At 42.5% G+C, this 17,152-nt stretch overlaps 1 protein-coding gene across 1 annotated transcript in view; it reads right to left on the bottom strand.

The window, feature by feature from the left end:
* The window catches only part of CPZ (carboxypeptidase Z), a 59,411-nt gene that overhangs the window by 23,582 nt on the left and 18,677 nt on the right, over positions 1 to 17,152 (bottom strand). Inside the window, exons 2-6 of the mRNA XM_005309350.4 lie at positions 8,824 to 8,847; positions 7,400 to 7,774; positions 6,577 to 6,792; positions 4,938 to 5,134; positions 4,089 to 4,250 (exon numbers count right to left, since the gene is read on the bottom strand). Coding sequence (XP_005309407.2) covers positions 4,089 to 4,250; positions 4,938 to 5,134; positions 6,577 to 6,792; positions 7,400 to 7,774; positions 8,824 to 8,847 — 974 coding nt within the window. The remainder of the gene's footprint in view (positions 1 to 4,088; positions 4,251 to 4,937; positions 5,135 to 6,576; positions 6,793 to 7,399; positions 7,775 to 8,823; positions 8,848 to 17,152) is intronic.

The following is a 17,152-nucleotide window of genomic DNA, read 5'->3' as shown; positions in this document are numbered from 1 at the left end:
CAGCTTCTAAGCATAAGCAAGGGATCTCCAGATGCTTCGCCCGAGTTAGCCCTATAGGACATATACAGCTTGTTTATTATAGAAACTTCTATTACCTTTTCAAATGTAAAATTGTGACTCGTGTGTATGTGTTTACCTGCTTTCATCTTATAAATAACTCTATTTCCTTTTCCCTGTTAATAAATCTTTAGATAGTTTATTATAGTATTGACTACAAGCATTGTCTTTGGTGTGAGATCTAAAGTGCAACTGACCTGGAATAAGTGAATGGTCCTTTGGGACAGACCGTAACCTGAATATTGCTGTGATTCTTGGTTTAAGGGACCATTTATCACAAAGGTAGGCTCGCCAGTGTGTCAAGACCGATTGGAATATCCAAGGGGATTATCTGTGACTCCATAGTTAGGCTGTTATAGTCCCTGATGAGTTTCCACTTGCTAATTGGTTTGGTGAAATCTAAGTATAGAAAGCACAACTCATTTGGGGTTTGTGCCCCCATTGCCTGCTCTTGAGTTAACTGCAGAACAACTTGACACCATTATTATTTTATTGCTGCAAATTTTGTGGAAAATGGTTAGGTTTTGCAACCCATATAGCAATTTAGCTTTAAAGAAACTATATTTTTAAATCTATATTTTTCTGGTTCAGCTCCGTCAATGGTATCAGACACTACCCTTTGACTATTCATAGATTTTTTTCTTTAATGTGGCTTATTAATTCATCAGAAGTCCTTTGCCTTTCAGTCACAGACAATCATTCTTAAATTATCCATTTTGCAAGAGCAATTTAAGATACAATTAGAAAGGAGCTAGATAATTTGGCCATAAATACAGTGAATGGCCATTACCCTTTTTAAACCTGATTCCCATTTCTGTCAATTATATCGTATTTAGCCACTGTCTCCATGGTCTGTAAAGATGATTTCTTTTTTTCTTTTAGAAACAACTGGACTAGATTTCTTACAGTTTCTGCCAGCCTCCACTATAAGCCTCCAAATCCTCTATGAATCAAGGCAATTTAATTTATTTAATCTCTGATAATGTTTCTCAATTTCAACTCTGACCATTTATTACAATAATTGGTAATAACAGAGAACAAAGCTTGTTGTAAGGGCAAGGATTATGGGAAGGGAAGGGGTTTTTCTGAGTTTATGTGACTGGCAAAGAGCTAAAGAGCTTGCTTTCAATTTTCCCGTCTCCATGTGGTGCTTTGGAATACCTGCATAATTACTTTAATAAGCCAGGTAATAAATACTATTAAGTAAATGACAGTTGAAAGGCTGGCTTTGAAGCAGACATATTAATGCACAAAGCTGAGTTCCATAACAGCGTCCCCTCACTAAGGTAAATGGTTCATATCCCTAGCAAAATTGATGCTCATTACATCAACAACTCATCTGGCTCTTCTGTGCCCACTGCTGTGGGAGTAGGTTAACTCCGGACTGAGAGAAGATTCATGCAGTTTCATCTCTTAGCTAAATGTAACTGTAGTTGTCAAGAAAGTTTTGCGTGTGCCTTCAAGGTCACAGGATGACAGGTTCTCTCATTCTCTCTCCACACAGCACACATCAGAAGGTACTTTGTATGTTGTTGAGCTGCTCGTTATGGAGGGAACAAGTTTTGTGTGCGTTTGTGGTGTGTTAAATAGTCACTTCCTTCATGGCTAATTCCCCTTTAAAATGTAATGAAAGGCCTGCAGTAGAACGGTTGTAGCCTCTGGATATGTTGAAACCCCTCAGTAATTTTGTGCATTTTGTTCCTGTTCAGGGTAGATTTAGACAACAGAGGGGTTAAAATGCCAATGGCTGTCTACACCTTTTCTTGTTACTAGGGGAGCAGAACTTGTGATAGCAACAGTGGGAAATTTGGGACAAAAATACTAGGGACAAATTCTGTCACCCATCCAGGCTTCTGTATGCTACTGTGATGGCATACAGGGGCTGGAAAGGCACAACAGGAGTCCGGGGAGAATCTGACTAGCGTAGGGCCTCTATACAAGCTGCTCCACACAGGGGGGCTTCTATGCCTATGCAGAGCCTGGAGAAGTCAGCTGGGCTCAGGGCTCCAGCTACATGGGGTAGTTTGCAGGATCAGAGCATAATCAGCACGTTTATCACAGCTGTACAGAAGTTGTGGGTTTGTATGGCCCCCGTTACGGTAGGATCTGAGCAACACACAGTCTGTAATGTATTGATTCTCACAATACCCCTGTGAGGTAGGGCAGTGCTATTATCCACATTGTACAGATGGGGAACTGAGGCACAGAGAGACTAAATGACTTGCCCATGGTCACATAGGAAGGTTTGTGGAGAAGCAGGGACTCTCCAGAGTCCCCTGCTAGCATCCTAATTTCTGGATCATCCATCCCCTCTGGGACTTTGAACATTTGGGATTGCAGGCTGGCAAACAACGGAACCAATCTCACTGAAAACCCACGCAGATGAAAACAAGGGTTGCATGGGGAATTGAAGCGAGAGTAGGAGCTCCCAGACTCAGGGCTAGTGTTTTGCCTCACACTTACAGTAGGTGATGGATTCTGTGTTTCCTCTGTTTGTAGGGGGATAAATTGCAACTGCAGCCACTGGAGCTGGGGGATACCGTTCCCTGCCATATGACAGGGATATAGCCTTTGATACACCTGTCCTGTGATTGGGGCTAGGAACTAAAACACTCCTGAGTATCACACTCTTACTATGCAAGCACATGCCTTACTTAACTTGCTGACGATTAACTTCAGGCCCAGTGCTGCTTCTGCTGCTCCCAGTACCGGGGAGGAGAGGTAACAGCTGCTTTCTCTCACCCACCTTCCAGTACTGCTGCTGGTGGGTGGGAGTGTGAACTAGCAGGCACTCAGATAACAGCTTCAGTTACTTGAGCTGTTTGTTAAAGGGCTTGGCTACACTTGCAGCTGTAGAATGCATTGGGTTAAACCAGCCTTCGGAGAGCTCACTACGGAAAGCGCTCCAATCTGTCCACACTGACAGCTGAAAGCGCATTGTTGTGGCCACATTTGCGGCATTTGCAGCGGCATTGGGAGCGGTGCATTATGGGCAGCTATCCCAGCGTTCAAGTGGCTGCAACGTGCTTTTCAAATGAGGGGAGTGGGGTGGAGTGTGTTGTTTGTATGTGGGGGGAGAGAAAGAGTGGGTTTTTGGAGTGCTGAGAGTGTGTCAGCACTATCTTGTAAGCTCAGATCTCCCTAGCCCCCCTGCCTCTCACTCACTCACTCAATAAATGTTTGCTTTGCCCAGTTGCAGATAAGCAGCAGCTGTCTGAAATGGAGCTCTGAAAAGGCACTTACGCATTCCTGAGCTGATTTCACAACAAAGGGATGAGAGACCACTTGACTTAAGGGGGTTATGGGATGTTTCCAGAGGTCAGTCAGAGCGCTGTAACTTAACTCCCTGTTTACACTGGCCCTGGGGCGTCTCAGCCAATACGCAACAGCTGCTATCCCTCTCGTGGAGGTGGAGTACCAGGAGCGCTCTAGCCAGGGAGTCCTTGCCAGTGTGGACGGGGAGTAAGGTAGAGTGCTCTGTGAGGCTTTATTGTGGTATAAAGTGCCAGTGTGGCCAAGCCCAAAATGTCACCTTGGTCATTTCCAAGAAATGCTGAGGATACATAACTCCCAGTGAAGTCACTGTGAGCTTCATGAGACAGGGACCGGCTTGGTGTTCTGTCTGTTCATCACCGAGCACCAACTGGGGCTGAAAAGAACTACCGCAATACAAATAATACATTTAATAATAATAATTAATTCATAATCAAGTCAATATGAGTTGTGGGTGCTCAGCACTTCTAAAAATCAGGCCCTCCCAAATGGTTTCTACTGTACAATAGCGTATAGTTTAATGAAATACTGAAACCTGTGATTGTGACATTTTTGTTTGCTATTCATTTGAGACTTTTGCCTTTTCTGCCATGACCAGCCCATACAAATCCTATGCACATCCAACTAGTCCTCCTTATAAGAAGAATAGCATTAAGCTAAAACAAGCATCAAGGATAACTTGGTACCAATTTTTTTTAATATTCATAATTATCTGAACCTTTATACAATATATTTGATAAAACGTCTGTAATTCATACCTTACCCTCCCAATAGGATTGTGGAATGGGGATGTGGTCTAGGCGTGCCCATCGGAGCCCGGCTCTGTTGTAAACTTCAGATGTCAAGTCAGGGAAGTTTCTGTTAAGATCAAGGTTCTGAGCAGTTTGACGTCCATTAATCCAACCATTGTAACCAGCTCCCTAATTTACAGTAAAGAAAGAAGCTAATTAAATAGATCCAATCCTGCCTGTCTCATAATGTTTGGGGTTTAAAAAATGTTATTTGCTAATGAACAAGTGGAAGTTTTAAATGCCAAAAAGGCCACCAGAGATTTGTTAAAAGTGTCCAGAGAGTGGAAATAATATATTTATTTATAGAACACCCTTTATCCCAAAGGACCTCAAAAGCACTTCTGAGCACCACTGATGTGACTCTAAGGTGGAACACAGCAGCTGTTAAACAGGGTTTAAGTCAGGGTTCAGCAAGCATAAGAAATATTAATATTTAATTACATCTGATCTTCTAGCTGAGGAAGAAAATATATTAAACTACAAGTTTATACAAAATAAAAGGATCAACTTCAATCATCAAAATTGGCTCGTTGGGCATTTTGCTCAAATATTGGGCAGGCTATTGAATATGCAAAAAAGACTTTCATCCTTATCAAACCTCCAGTGTACAAACAGGAACAATGGAAAATCTGGTCCAAATTACCTGTTAGTTTTGTTAATCTGGGAACTACAGAGCAGCTGCCCAGCAAATCAGATGGGAATAAAATCTGTCAGTCAACTATTGTCAAAACCCAAATTCCCCAAACCCCAGATTTTCCTTTCTCTTTTGCAGGGAATTTTATAACATATTCACTTCATTGCAAAAAGGTCTTTTACCTCTTCTGCAGCAAGTTCATACCCATCTGGGTTCAGCGAAGGCAGAAGGTGAATTCTAGTGTTGTTTATCAAAGTCTGGATCCTGGGGTTCCCAAGGAGATATTCAGAGCACAAGTATTGTGCAAGGTATATTAACAATTCTTTCCCAACAACTTCATTTCCATGCATGTTTCCAATATACTTAAATTCTGGCTTCACTGTGAAAAGATGGAGTAATGAGATGATTTGTTGTAATTCTGAGAACAATTGGATGCCTTCCCAAACCAGTGCAATGCAGATAGCTGACAGATGAGTCAGTGAGTTTTATTTACAGTAATTTAACATGCATATTCCCGTAAACATCATGTCAATTCCAGATCCATTTGCACCAACTTCAAGTCAGTTAACAAATTAAATATATTTTCTTTATACAATAAAATGAACTATTTGTTAAGGATTCACAAATGTTATGAGGCAATCACTGTGGTTAATGATGAGAAAAGCTAAAACTAATTATAAATCAGAGTATTTTCAGAGGACTGCAAACAAAAACATCTAGGAAAAGAATAATTGGCTAAGACATCAGCTAGACTACACTGTGATGGGATCTATCAGGCCTTCTCTATCCTCTGCTGGAGGCACGAGCACCCTGATACTCTGCACCCAAGGAAAATCCATCTAGACCGGGTGACCAACAAGGCAGTCCTCCAGAGGCTAGAAGGGCCAGGAGGAATATTGACCTATCAAGAAACAGCAGGCCAATTAGGAGGTTTGGCCTGCTTTTCCTTGAGGGCAGAGCTGGGTGAAACTGGGACACAGGAGGAGCACCTAAGTGATAACCCAGAGCCCAGACCAGGACCTTACTCTAAGCACAGCAAGTAAGCACTTGCATTCTGAAGGATTTTTTCTTCTTTGTTTAAAGTGGCAGACAGCCGAATCCTGAGCTGGGAGTTATTTTTGCCCTCTTTAAAGTCCCATTATGCTGTTCAGAGTGGTGTAATTGCTTGCTAAAGTATCATTTTTATGATAAAACATGTTGAATTATGGTTTTATTTTAAAACATGTTTATTTACTGGTTTGTAGGCTACCTAACCACTCCACTGGTGGAGGGAACATTATATTATTAAGGACAGTGCTACCACTGTTCCTTTAATTGAAGGTGAAGGATGGCCTAGTGGTTAGGCTTCTAACATGGGACTTGGGAGATTCAGATCCCTACTCTGATACAGACTTCCTGTGTGATGTTTGATAACAGATGGCTCTTCAGTCTATCAGAGAAAGGTATAACAAGATTCAATGGCTGGAAGTTGAAGCTAGACAAATTCAAACTAGAAATAGGGTAAAAATATTGAAGTGGGTGTAATTAACCATTGAATCAACTTACCAAGAGTGTTGGTGTATTCTCCATCACTGGAAATTTTAAAATCAGAATTGGATGTTTTTTCTAAACGATAAGTTCTAGTTCAACGACAGCTATTGGACTTGAAGAATTAATCTAGGGAAATCCTATGCAGAAGGTCAGACTAAATGATCACAATGGTACTTCTGCCGTAAAATCCATGAATCTATAAGGAACATGATAGAAGTATGCCATATCTCACCCTAAGAGGCTAGCTGTCAGCGTTATGTCTACACTGCAGCTGGGAGCATTATTACTCACTCGGGTCATGATGTCCAGGATTAGTTGAAAACTCAATCACAAAAAGGTCTCTCCCTTCAAAGCTACGGCCAATGCTGTAAGTTCTTGCAATGTGGGAGCACCTAGAAGCAGTCTTCTTCAAAATGCTCACCATTTTGGAATACGAATGATGGGTGAACTGAATTAAAGTTGTAGGCACCTCCACAAGTAAATCTTCCTCAGTTAATTCTGGCTCCCCTGCAGAGAAAAATTATAACTGCAACTAAGTGAGGTCAAAAAGTTTGTGCCAGAGTGGGGTTATCAAGCTACAGTGAACAAACACATGCCCCTCTGTTCATAAAACATACATTTCCAATAATAGAAGTATGGAAATTAGAAATGAGCCTGAATCAAAACCTTAGATCTGAACAAGAACCTCCTCCATGTGTTCTTCCATGTGAGGTATGTTAGTCCAAGTCTCCAAAACCAGCTACTGCACTTGCACAATGACAGATATTTTAAGATGTGCAGCCATATTTGCTGTGAGCTTCACCAAGTAAAAAGTGGCCTGTAGTACACTGGTAAACTTCAGCCTTCAGCATAGAGATTGGTCCTTTAAATCTATTGGATCAAATTCATCCTGGGTGTAACTCAACTGACTTCTGTCACCTGCACTTTATACCTCTAAACAAAAAATATAACATTCCCAGAGGCAATTTACCTTCCATGAGCTAGTTAGTATTGTGCATTTCCTGTTGTTCTAAAATTTCAGGTAAGACGTTAAGGTATAATACAAAATCTGTAGGTATATTATAGCGATCATGGATAGTTTATTATGATGTGCCTGTATAGCTTCAGTTCTTACCTCGTAGCTTTGCCAGTGGATCAAAACAACCTTCTTCTTCACCAGCAAAGAAGCGATCACAGTCTAAGAAGTAGGGCCAAGCCATGTCTATTGTGTCAAATGCAGGAAGGCAATTTTTTCTCAGGTTTTCACAGACGTGCCTGCAGGGCTTTATCATTTTGTCTTTTTCACACCGTGGAGCCAGTATTGAGCAGCTCAGGAGTCTCAGATCAGGATTACATTCTCCCTGAAGCAAGTTGTGTAGCACACTCATGAGAATATATTCGGAGCTGAGTTCAACCACTTCTCTGGACTTCTGATCCAGCAAATTAGGATACATTGTTTTGGTGTAGGAAACATCACTACAAGAGCTTAAGGTGATGTCCACGCATTTTGCTATGAGAAACGATAAGATGAACATGTGAAAAATACCTTGCTCATTAACCACACTGAATCCAATACAGGATTGTTTGGATTATTGCTCAAATAATATGTATTGAATAATAGGTTCAATTAATTTAATTTAATCTATTTGCTGTTCACAGATTGTCTGGCAATAGATCACAATATTCTCAGATAGATTTATTGTTTGAAACTAGTTGCCAAATTATTCTTAGTCTGTGGCTTGTTTGTGAGTAGTTCATTGCAAGTAGCCAGTATTCAAAATTTCAATTAGATTTTCAATTTTTGTTGGACACATGGTAATATTTCTGTTCTCTGATTGGCTGAGTGTAACTCTTAAAATCAGATTTCTGGTGTATTTACAAATTCAAAATTTGAAATAGTTAAATGGACGGATTCTGACCACCACAGTGGGTGCTTTGCAAGTCTGGATGCCTGCGGACTCCCCTGTCATGTGGAATCCCCATGGGGCCAGAATAAGTAGTGTGGCCAGAGAAAACAGTTGAGATGGACAACTGGTATAAGTTAGAGTAACCCCAAGATTGCTCTATATCACACCAGGGACAAGAGCTTGGGCATATCAGCCCCAGCATGGTGGGGCTGAAACGTTGGCTGACATCTGCCTTCTACCATACATTTGCACTGGAGGATATGGGCTAAAGCAGATTCATTTTAAAAATTCTATCAAGTAGAAATGTTTTTGCAACATTTAACCAGTTAAAGAAACAAAAGGATAAACTGGTATTTATCACGTATGGTAGAGTTATTGGATATTACGACACTGGGCAACTTGGATGTCCAAGTCTGAGTCTTACGCTCTGTGCTGAGGTCCCGGGCTGGTACGAGATGATATCACAGTAGTGGCAGCAAACTCTTGCCTTGGGAGAGAGAAAACATCTCCCATTGCTCTCTAGTACCTGACTAGGGCCAATGCATGGAGCAGTATTGCCAGGATCCAGGGACAGGAAATAACTAGGTAATACTCAGGGTGCTGAGAGCCCCAGGAGGGGCGGGTGGGGAGAGAATGAGAAGCCACACCATACCTTTTTCTCCTGTTTGGCATTGTCCTGCAAATAAAGAGAAGATAAATAGGGATTAGCATCATGAACAGGAGAGAAGGGCTGCTGCAATACCTGTCTAGTACTGTCGTTCTTGCTGCATCTCAAATGCAGGGCTGGCCTTACCATGAGGTGAACTGAGGCGGCCACCTCAGGTGCCAGACAGTGTGGGGGGGGCGCCACTAGGACCCAGAGTGTAGAAAATTGTGTCTGTTGATGGTGCATATGTATTCTCTCTGCTCTAGATGCACAGAGATGGTGGAGTGCTGTGCTGGAGGAAGGAAGGCACAAGAGACATAACAGGCAGGCAGGAGAAAAGGTGAGAGGGAATAACAGAAAGCAGCAGGAGCTGCAGGGAGAGAGAGGAGGAGGAGCCTCTTATGAACCTCTCTAGCACCCCCAGGAGCCTGGACAGATTAACACCAGCTTCTCAGGGAGCTTTCTGTTTCCTGCTGCTTTCCTGAACCCACTTGAGGAGAACAGGCAGTCAACTGAAGTAGTAGGAGCCAGTTAGGCCCTTAAGACGCTGATATCCTCCCTCACTCAGGCCCTGCTACCAGTCTGCTTATTTGTCCCCTTCAATTGACTGTTGAGAGCCACTATAGCTGGCACAGAACAGCAGTCATGAGTGAAAGAAGAAAATGCCCCCCTGGGGCTGCATTCAGAAAAAGAAAGAAAGCAAAGGAAGCTTTCCTATCTAAGCAGGAAGGAGCTCTCCTGAGGTACATAGACACAAATGTTCACAATGAGCCTTCCGGCCCCAATGAGGATATGAGTGGTGAGGAGATGCCTGATCTTCCAGTTAGTCAGAGTGCAGGTGACCTGGCAGCTACTGCAGCATCCATATCTCCATCTCAAATGGATGTAACCATGCACATCCTGAAAAGTGTAGATCAGAGAAGAGTGTGGTGGAAGCACAAGAAACAGCTGCTGCTGAGTTTAGTTCCTTAAGTCTAGATGATCCAGGACTGTGGATCCACTTGAGCAGTAGTCTGAGAGACTTCCTTGTACTTCATGGGCCACAGCAAGTGAAAAACTTCATGTTCCCCAAAGACAATGAAAATAGACGTTTCCATCCAACACATTACTGGCATGAAATCCCCAATGGTGACAAAGTGGAGAAGCCATGGCTTATGTACTCAAAAACTTAGAATGCTATGTGCTGTTTTTATTGCAAACTCTTCCAGTCTAATGTTCCACATTGGGTTCTACAGGAACCAAGGACTGGAAAATTCTGTCTAGAAATCTGGCATGCCACGAGAAGGCAGCAAATTACCAGAGAGCATTCCATAGGTGGAAAGAGCTTGAGATGAGACTAAGGTTAAAGGCCACCATAGATGATCAGCATCAAGAGACGATTGCATCAGAGTCTCTTTACTGGCAAAATGTTCTGAAAAGGCTCATTGCCATTGTGAGAATGCTTGCTACCCAAAACCTAGCACTGCGTGGCACTTCAGATCAGCTGTATGTGCCAAACAATGGAAACTTCCTTAAAATTGGGGAGCTGATGGCTGAGTTTGATGCTGTACTCCAGGAGCATCTAAGAAGAGTCACCACCCAAGAAATGTTCACACACCACTACCTTGGAAAAACAATTCAAAATGAGATCATTCAGTTACTGGCAACAAAAGTCAAACAGAAGATTGTGGCAGATCTGAAGTCAGCAAGCTATTACTCTGTTATTCTGGACTGCACACCTGACATCAGCCATACGGAACAAATGACTTTAATGGTACATTTTGTAACAGCAACAGAACCTAGTGAAAAATGTCCCTGCAATGGTGACTGTCAGAGAGCATTTTCTACAATTTATTGACATTGATGATACTACAGGAGCTGGTATGACAAATGTGCTTCTTAAAAAGCTGGAAGATATGGGAATTGCGATAGCTGACATGAGAGGTCAGGGCTCCGATAATGGTGCCAACATGAGAGGAAAGAACAGAGGAGTGCAGACACGGATCCTAGAGTTAAACCCTTGAGCTTTTTTTATCTCATGCAGTTCTCATTTATTGAACTTGGTGGTCAGTGATGCAGCATCAGCTTCTAGTGAGGCTGCTGAATTTTGTAATGTAATTCAAAGCATCTATGTATTTTTCTCTGCATCAACTCATCGATGGCAAATTTTGAAGCAACATCTGGGAACATCCTCTCTGACACTGAAACCACTGAGTGCCACACAATGGGAAAGTCGAGTGGAGGCGATAAAGCCTATCAAACACCAAATTGGGAAGATAGATGATGACATAGTTGCCATTATGGAGGATAATGCTATGACAGGAACTGTTCGTGGGAGAACAGTGGCAGAAGGAAATGGAATCACCAGAAACATACATAACTTCAAATTTCTGTGTGGCTTAGTGTTGTGGCATGACATACTGTTTGAAATAAATGTTGTAAGCAAGAGACTCCAAGGTGTTGATCTTGATATATCTGGAGCAATGGAACAACTGGACAAAGCAAAGTCATACCTACAGTCTTACCGGTCAGATGAGGGATTTCAAAACGTTCTGAAGAGCGCACAGAAATTGGCAGAGGAACTTCACACTGAAGCTCTTTTCCCACCCATTCAAGAATACAAGAGTCACCGAAGAAGAAGACATTTTGATTATGAGGCACGGGATAATCCCAAAAGAGACCTCAAACAACAATTCAAAGTTGAATTCTTTAACCAGGTGCTAGATTGTGCAATACAGTCAGTTGAAGAACGTTTCATGCAGCTCAAGGAACTGATACCAGTCAGCTTTGTGTTCTTGGGGAACCAGGGCACAGTATCTAGCCTGTCTGACTCATGAAAGGACACCCCCCCTCCAGCCTCTGCTGGAACCAAAACCGATCAGAGAAAAGACTTAAAGAGAGCAGTGAAGGGCGGTGGGAGACACACCTAGACCTCTCCTGATAAGGGTAACAAGATTAAGACATCACCATCTGCATACAGAATGGAGAGCAGAGACAACTCCCCTAACCTCATCTGCATGAAAGATGGGACAGAGAGACATCTCAATTTGCATACAGAATGGAGAACAGAGAACCACACTGAACTCTGGGACCAGAAAAAGCAGGGAAGCACTGAATCATGGGAATCTCTGCTCCAGATGTTAATGAACATATGCCTGCCTACACTCAGCTCAACAGTTATCAGACCAATTCTAGTAATGAATCCTTGATTGATTTCCAAAATACTGAAGCAGCCTAGTTGCATTGTGACCTCCCTGGAAGAAAACACCACCCATAGCCAAGAGTGATCAGCTCCTATTGTCTAGCCTAAAGAAAACCCTTGAGTCATCAGTTTACCTATAAACAAATCTAGTGTTCTCCCTTGAACCATTGTATTTTCTCTACAAAAATCGCCACTCCAGTCAAACTATGCATCAGTTCCACTGGGACTCCATCTTCTCCTGACGGATCGTGCTGGGGACTCTGCCTGTCTCCAGCACTCAGGACCCTGAGCTACCACCATCACCTGGGAACCCTGACCAGTTCAAGCTTCTTTCTCTCTCTCTGTTTTCCTTTCTACCTTAGGTATTAATCTTTAATAATGTATGTTATGTTGGTTTAGCCCTCCTTGTGTAGTGATCACTGTTATTACTATCAATAAATAACTTGTATGGTTAAGCTGGTTGCTTCTCTCTCTCTGGCTGAACTTTACTCTTTTGTGTTTTTAGCTTCCCCCATATACTCTGCAGCAACGCTTCTTTTACTTAAGCTAAAGATCCCTGCAGCGCCCAAAATACTGTGGGGTTTGCTCATCAAGAAGGTTACGGCCAGTACAATTGTGATGTGAGAGTGGGGATAGGGATGTGCTGAAACTGGGATGCATAAGGGTGACAGCTTGAAAATGCTGCTTGACCCGGTCCGCCCAGGGGCATATAGTGCTGAAAGTGCTGATTGACCCGGTCCGCCCAGGGGCATATAGTGCTGAAAGTGCTGATTGACCTGGTCCGCTCAGACTTGCTCTGTTAATGTATGTGTGTGTGTTCATCCGATTCTGGGGCTGGAGAAACCCAGCCCTAGGGAACCTAGGTCCTGCAGGATAGCTCCATTGGGAGGGGACTTGCAGCAGGGAGAAGTAGAGCTCCATATGAAAACACAAGTGACACAAGCAGTACACTGATAGAATTACAGAACCCCCCGCCCACCAGAAGAGTAACCCGAATAAATGAACATACCCCAAAGTAATGGGCAAATCTGGTAACAGAACACCGCAGTATATTTGGGATGTTGTATGATATTCCAAAATTCCTCACTATGCCTGAAGAAGACCTACACCAGCAATACAGGGCACCAGAGACAGTGTTGACACATGATGACATATGCGATATTGATGCGAGTGATTTAGGTGATGAACTGAAAGCCCTTTCAAGATACATTTCAGCAGGATCAACTCCAAAGGCTGTTCTGGAATATATGTGCACAAATAAGATGACCACCCTCTTTCCAAATCCTTTAGTTGCTCTGCGCATACTTCTAACACTTTCTGTAACAGTTGCCGGTGGAGAACGCAGCTTTTCCAAGCTGAAGTTAATAAAAACACATCTACGCTCCATTATGACACAGGAGAGGCTGGTCGGCCTTGCAACCATCTCAGTAGAGCATGAGCTGGCCCAGACTGTGGACCTTCAGCAGGAAGTAGTTCAAATCTTTGCAACCAAGAAGGCACGGAAAGCACCACTTTGATTATTCAAACAGATAAAAATGCCAGTGTTTACAGTGTTTACAGTGTATGCAGACAAGAAAAGTTACATTTGCTGTTCAGGCATTTGAAAGTTAAGTGTTACTTAAAATTTTTGAACAAGGCAATTTAAGTTGTTAGTTCTCCCTTATTGGGGTAGGTAGCAGAGCAGTACCATGAGAGGAGTAGAACAGGAAGAAGGCAGAATTGAGACCTTTCAAAGTTTTGGCCCAAGCAAGGGGGTATGGGGGAGTCATTTGTGCTTCCCACCTCAGGTGCCAAAATGATGTGGGCCGGCCCTGCTCAAATGTTTGAACTCAGAATAAAACATGCCTAGTTAAGAGACTTTTTACAGACACAAACAAAGATATGTGACAATTGGTTAGTGGCCCTGAATACCAAAGGGAAACACAATGCAATATTACTGTGGCTTGTAGGGAAGGAAAGGAAAAGTTCAGTGTGATGTCAAAACCTCAGCTCTCCTGTGTCCAACTGACATTCCAGCCAAGAAGAATATGGCCATTATTGTCAGGTGTATCAATCTAATCCAGTGGTTCTCAAACTGTGGGTCGGGACCTGAAAGTGGGTCATGAACCCATTTTAATGGGGTCGGCAGGGCTGGCTTAGACTTTCTGTGGCTCAGGGCCCAAGCAAAAGCCTGAGGGATTCAGGCGGTGGGGCTCAGGTTACGGGCCCCCTAGCTGGAGCTGAAGCCCTTGGGCTTTGGCTTTGACCCCTTCCCCACCTGGGGCAGTGGGACTCGGGCTTTGGCTTTGCTCCCCCCACCCCACCCCCCAGGTGGTGGGACTCGGGTGGGCTCAGGCTTCAGTCCCCACTGCTAGGATCATATAGCAATTTTTGTTGTCAGAAGGGGATTACGGTGCAATCAAATTTGAGAACCCCATATCTAATCTAATCTAACCTAATCTAAAGCATTTATATCATACTCATCACTGTAATAACTGAGCGCCTAACAAATCTATCAACACCACAATATACAGGCCCACACATGATCTATGTCCCTTTCTCTCTAAAGCAATTAGACAATTTTTATTTTAAATCTTCCACCACCTCTTCTACCTTCTTATCTTTTCTAACTTTGGCAAAATGATGCTACTAAAATAAGACTCCAACTGTTTGTTTTTTTCAGTGCCCCATTGGAAGTAAACATCAAAGGGTATGTTTTCACTGGCATGTATTGGGGATCTAGCCATGTAGCTATAGTCAATGGGAGGCTGGCAGCTAGCTCCTCATGCTTGTTCTTATCAAACCAAATGTATATTATGTCTACTAAGAAAAGTGTGAATTACTACTCCCAACATATTCAAGAGTTATTATCTGAATTCACTCTGTTAATCACTCTCTGGAAACCAACTAATTTTTCACCCTCTGGAAACCAAAGCAAAATCATTAACATGAAAACAAAATTAGCCCCGGAATTTGATCTTGACGATGGGTAATTTAATGGGAAATGAGTCTGGTTATGTATCCTGAATTATCATCAATTAACATTACTCTGTAAAGCATTTCTGCGGCTCTGTGCTATTATAAATATTTAATTTTTGACACCAGCAATTAGTGGTAACCAATAATCTTGTGGTAACTTTTTGAATATATACTATTCATATAGGCTTTTTGTCCTGGCTTGGTAGATAATGATAATAACAATAAACAATACTTAGTAAATCTATATAGTGTCTTCCATCAGAGGATTTAAGTGTGCTTTCATTAACTCAGCCTCACAATCTCCCTGTGAGGTAGTTATTATTAACTCTAGTTACAGATGAAGAAGAAGAGAGACCAATTTCCTAGTTTTTGTTTTGAGATCCTCAAATCTGCCTCTTGCAGCCACAATGTTATGACTGGAGATAACTGTGGGTGCATTTTGTAGCATATAAACTGGAAAGGAACAATCAGGTGGTCAGATATTTCATACTAGGAAATGCACTAGCAATTATTTCTGCCTATATAATCATAGGACATTTTTCAAAATCAAGCCTTAAGAGCCTCCTCTCTGCACTCACAGTGATTATTAGCAATAGGTCCCTTTGTTTCATGGGTTACCTGTTAGGATGGATGAGACAAAAATCATTTCCAGAAAATGATTGTTCCCTGTCCACTCTAGCTGGTCAATCAAGTTCAACAGCAGTGCAGAGGGAACTGCTACTGACAACCATTGCTGAATGCAAATAAGGCTTCTGTGACTTGCCCAAGTTCATGCTCTTCATTGGTCTTGGTCCATAATCACAAATCCCCTGTGACAGGGTGTATGTGGTCCTTCATTGCTGGAGGCCAGGGCTGGCCTTAGTCCAAATGGCACCCCAGGTGAGGAGCAGCTTCAGCACTCTCCTCCCTCCATTTGTTACATTTTTGAATACCTTATTTTTATTGCACCTGTAGTCCATTTCATAACTTGGATGCACAATTTGCATGCAGATTTATCCCTGGCATATAAGAAGATAAATTTGCACACTAGGATCTGTAAATCTGTATTTATTCATGCCATAGATGAGCAAATAAAAAAATCATTTCTTCTATGCTTATAGAAACTTTTAAATTTTAAGAATAACTGAAATGTACTAATATCAAGAAATTGAACTATGCACCAACATTGGGTGGAGCAGTATTAAATAGTGTTACAGTAGGTGTTACAGTAGATGATAGGGAGTTCAAAGGGTCACTTTTCTCGCCTTTGCCCTCGTGAACTGAAGCACCGCATCGGAGAGATCCAAAGATGGCCAATGGCATTTTCAAGCAATAAAATAGCAAGTGATGTCAGTCCTCTCGTCAGCCATCACTGATCAAAGATATGTTTTAATGAGCTTGAACTTCGAAAAGCTGTGCTCACTACTCACAAATGTGACCGACAGTGTGAGCAGATTCCTCAAAGCTTTCCACACATTAGGAAAAGTGTCCTTCAGCTCTGCATCATGAATGAATTGTAGAACTTGAAGTGGAGAGTGCTTCTCATGTGGCAAAGTGTGATGGATGTTGTCCAATTCGACATAGAGGTCATTATCATTGACATCCGAACATTCCCCATGGGTCAGCATCTGGTGAAACTCCATACAATTGTTCAAGAGTATTTTCCAGTCCGGCAGCAGCTTGCTAAGGTCATACCAAAACTCCCGGGTCTTTCTGTGGTGCTTCATTTGTCCAAACCTGTCTTTGATGGACACTCGAGCAGTGTCAACATGCGAGCAAAAAAACTCCCTCTTGAATTTTTCTTCCGAGCTTCCCATCAACCCATCTCTACTCTTGTAACCAAACTGTCTCTTCTTCCGATGAATACGAGTTTCCTTGAAGACAGGCTCACCTCCTACGTTTTCCACCTTTTCTTTGGCAGCAGTGATGACATCTTTGAATCCGTTATTTCTGGAGGCCACAACGAAATCAAGGCAGCTTCTCATCAAAATAGTAGCAGTCACGATGTCCATTGACTGATTTTGTAATGCCTTGCTTAGAACATTTACTTGGAACAGGATATCGTGCCAACCCACAATTGAGACCAGAAATTTGGTTTGCCAGGCTTTGTCTCAGATTCCAGCCTTGGCTTTACTTGACTGCACCAGCTCCATCAGGGCATTGTAAACCTCAGTCACTTGGTACTTCACTGGCCTTATGTGGTCAATGCGGCTCTCC

This window comes from Chrysemys picta, chromosome 5, assembly GCF_011386835.1.
Source record: "Chrysemys picta bellii isolate R12L10 chromosome 5, ASM1138683v2, whole genome shotgun sequence".
In the NCBI taxonomy this organism is placed as follows: Eukaryota; Metazoa; Chordata; order Testudines; family Emydidae; genus Chrysemys; species Chrysemys picta.
Note: the sequence above shows the minus strand (reverse complement) of the source record. Positions and strands in the feature narration are given on the sequence as shown.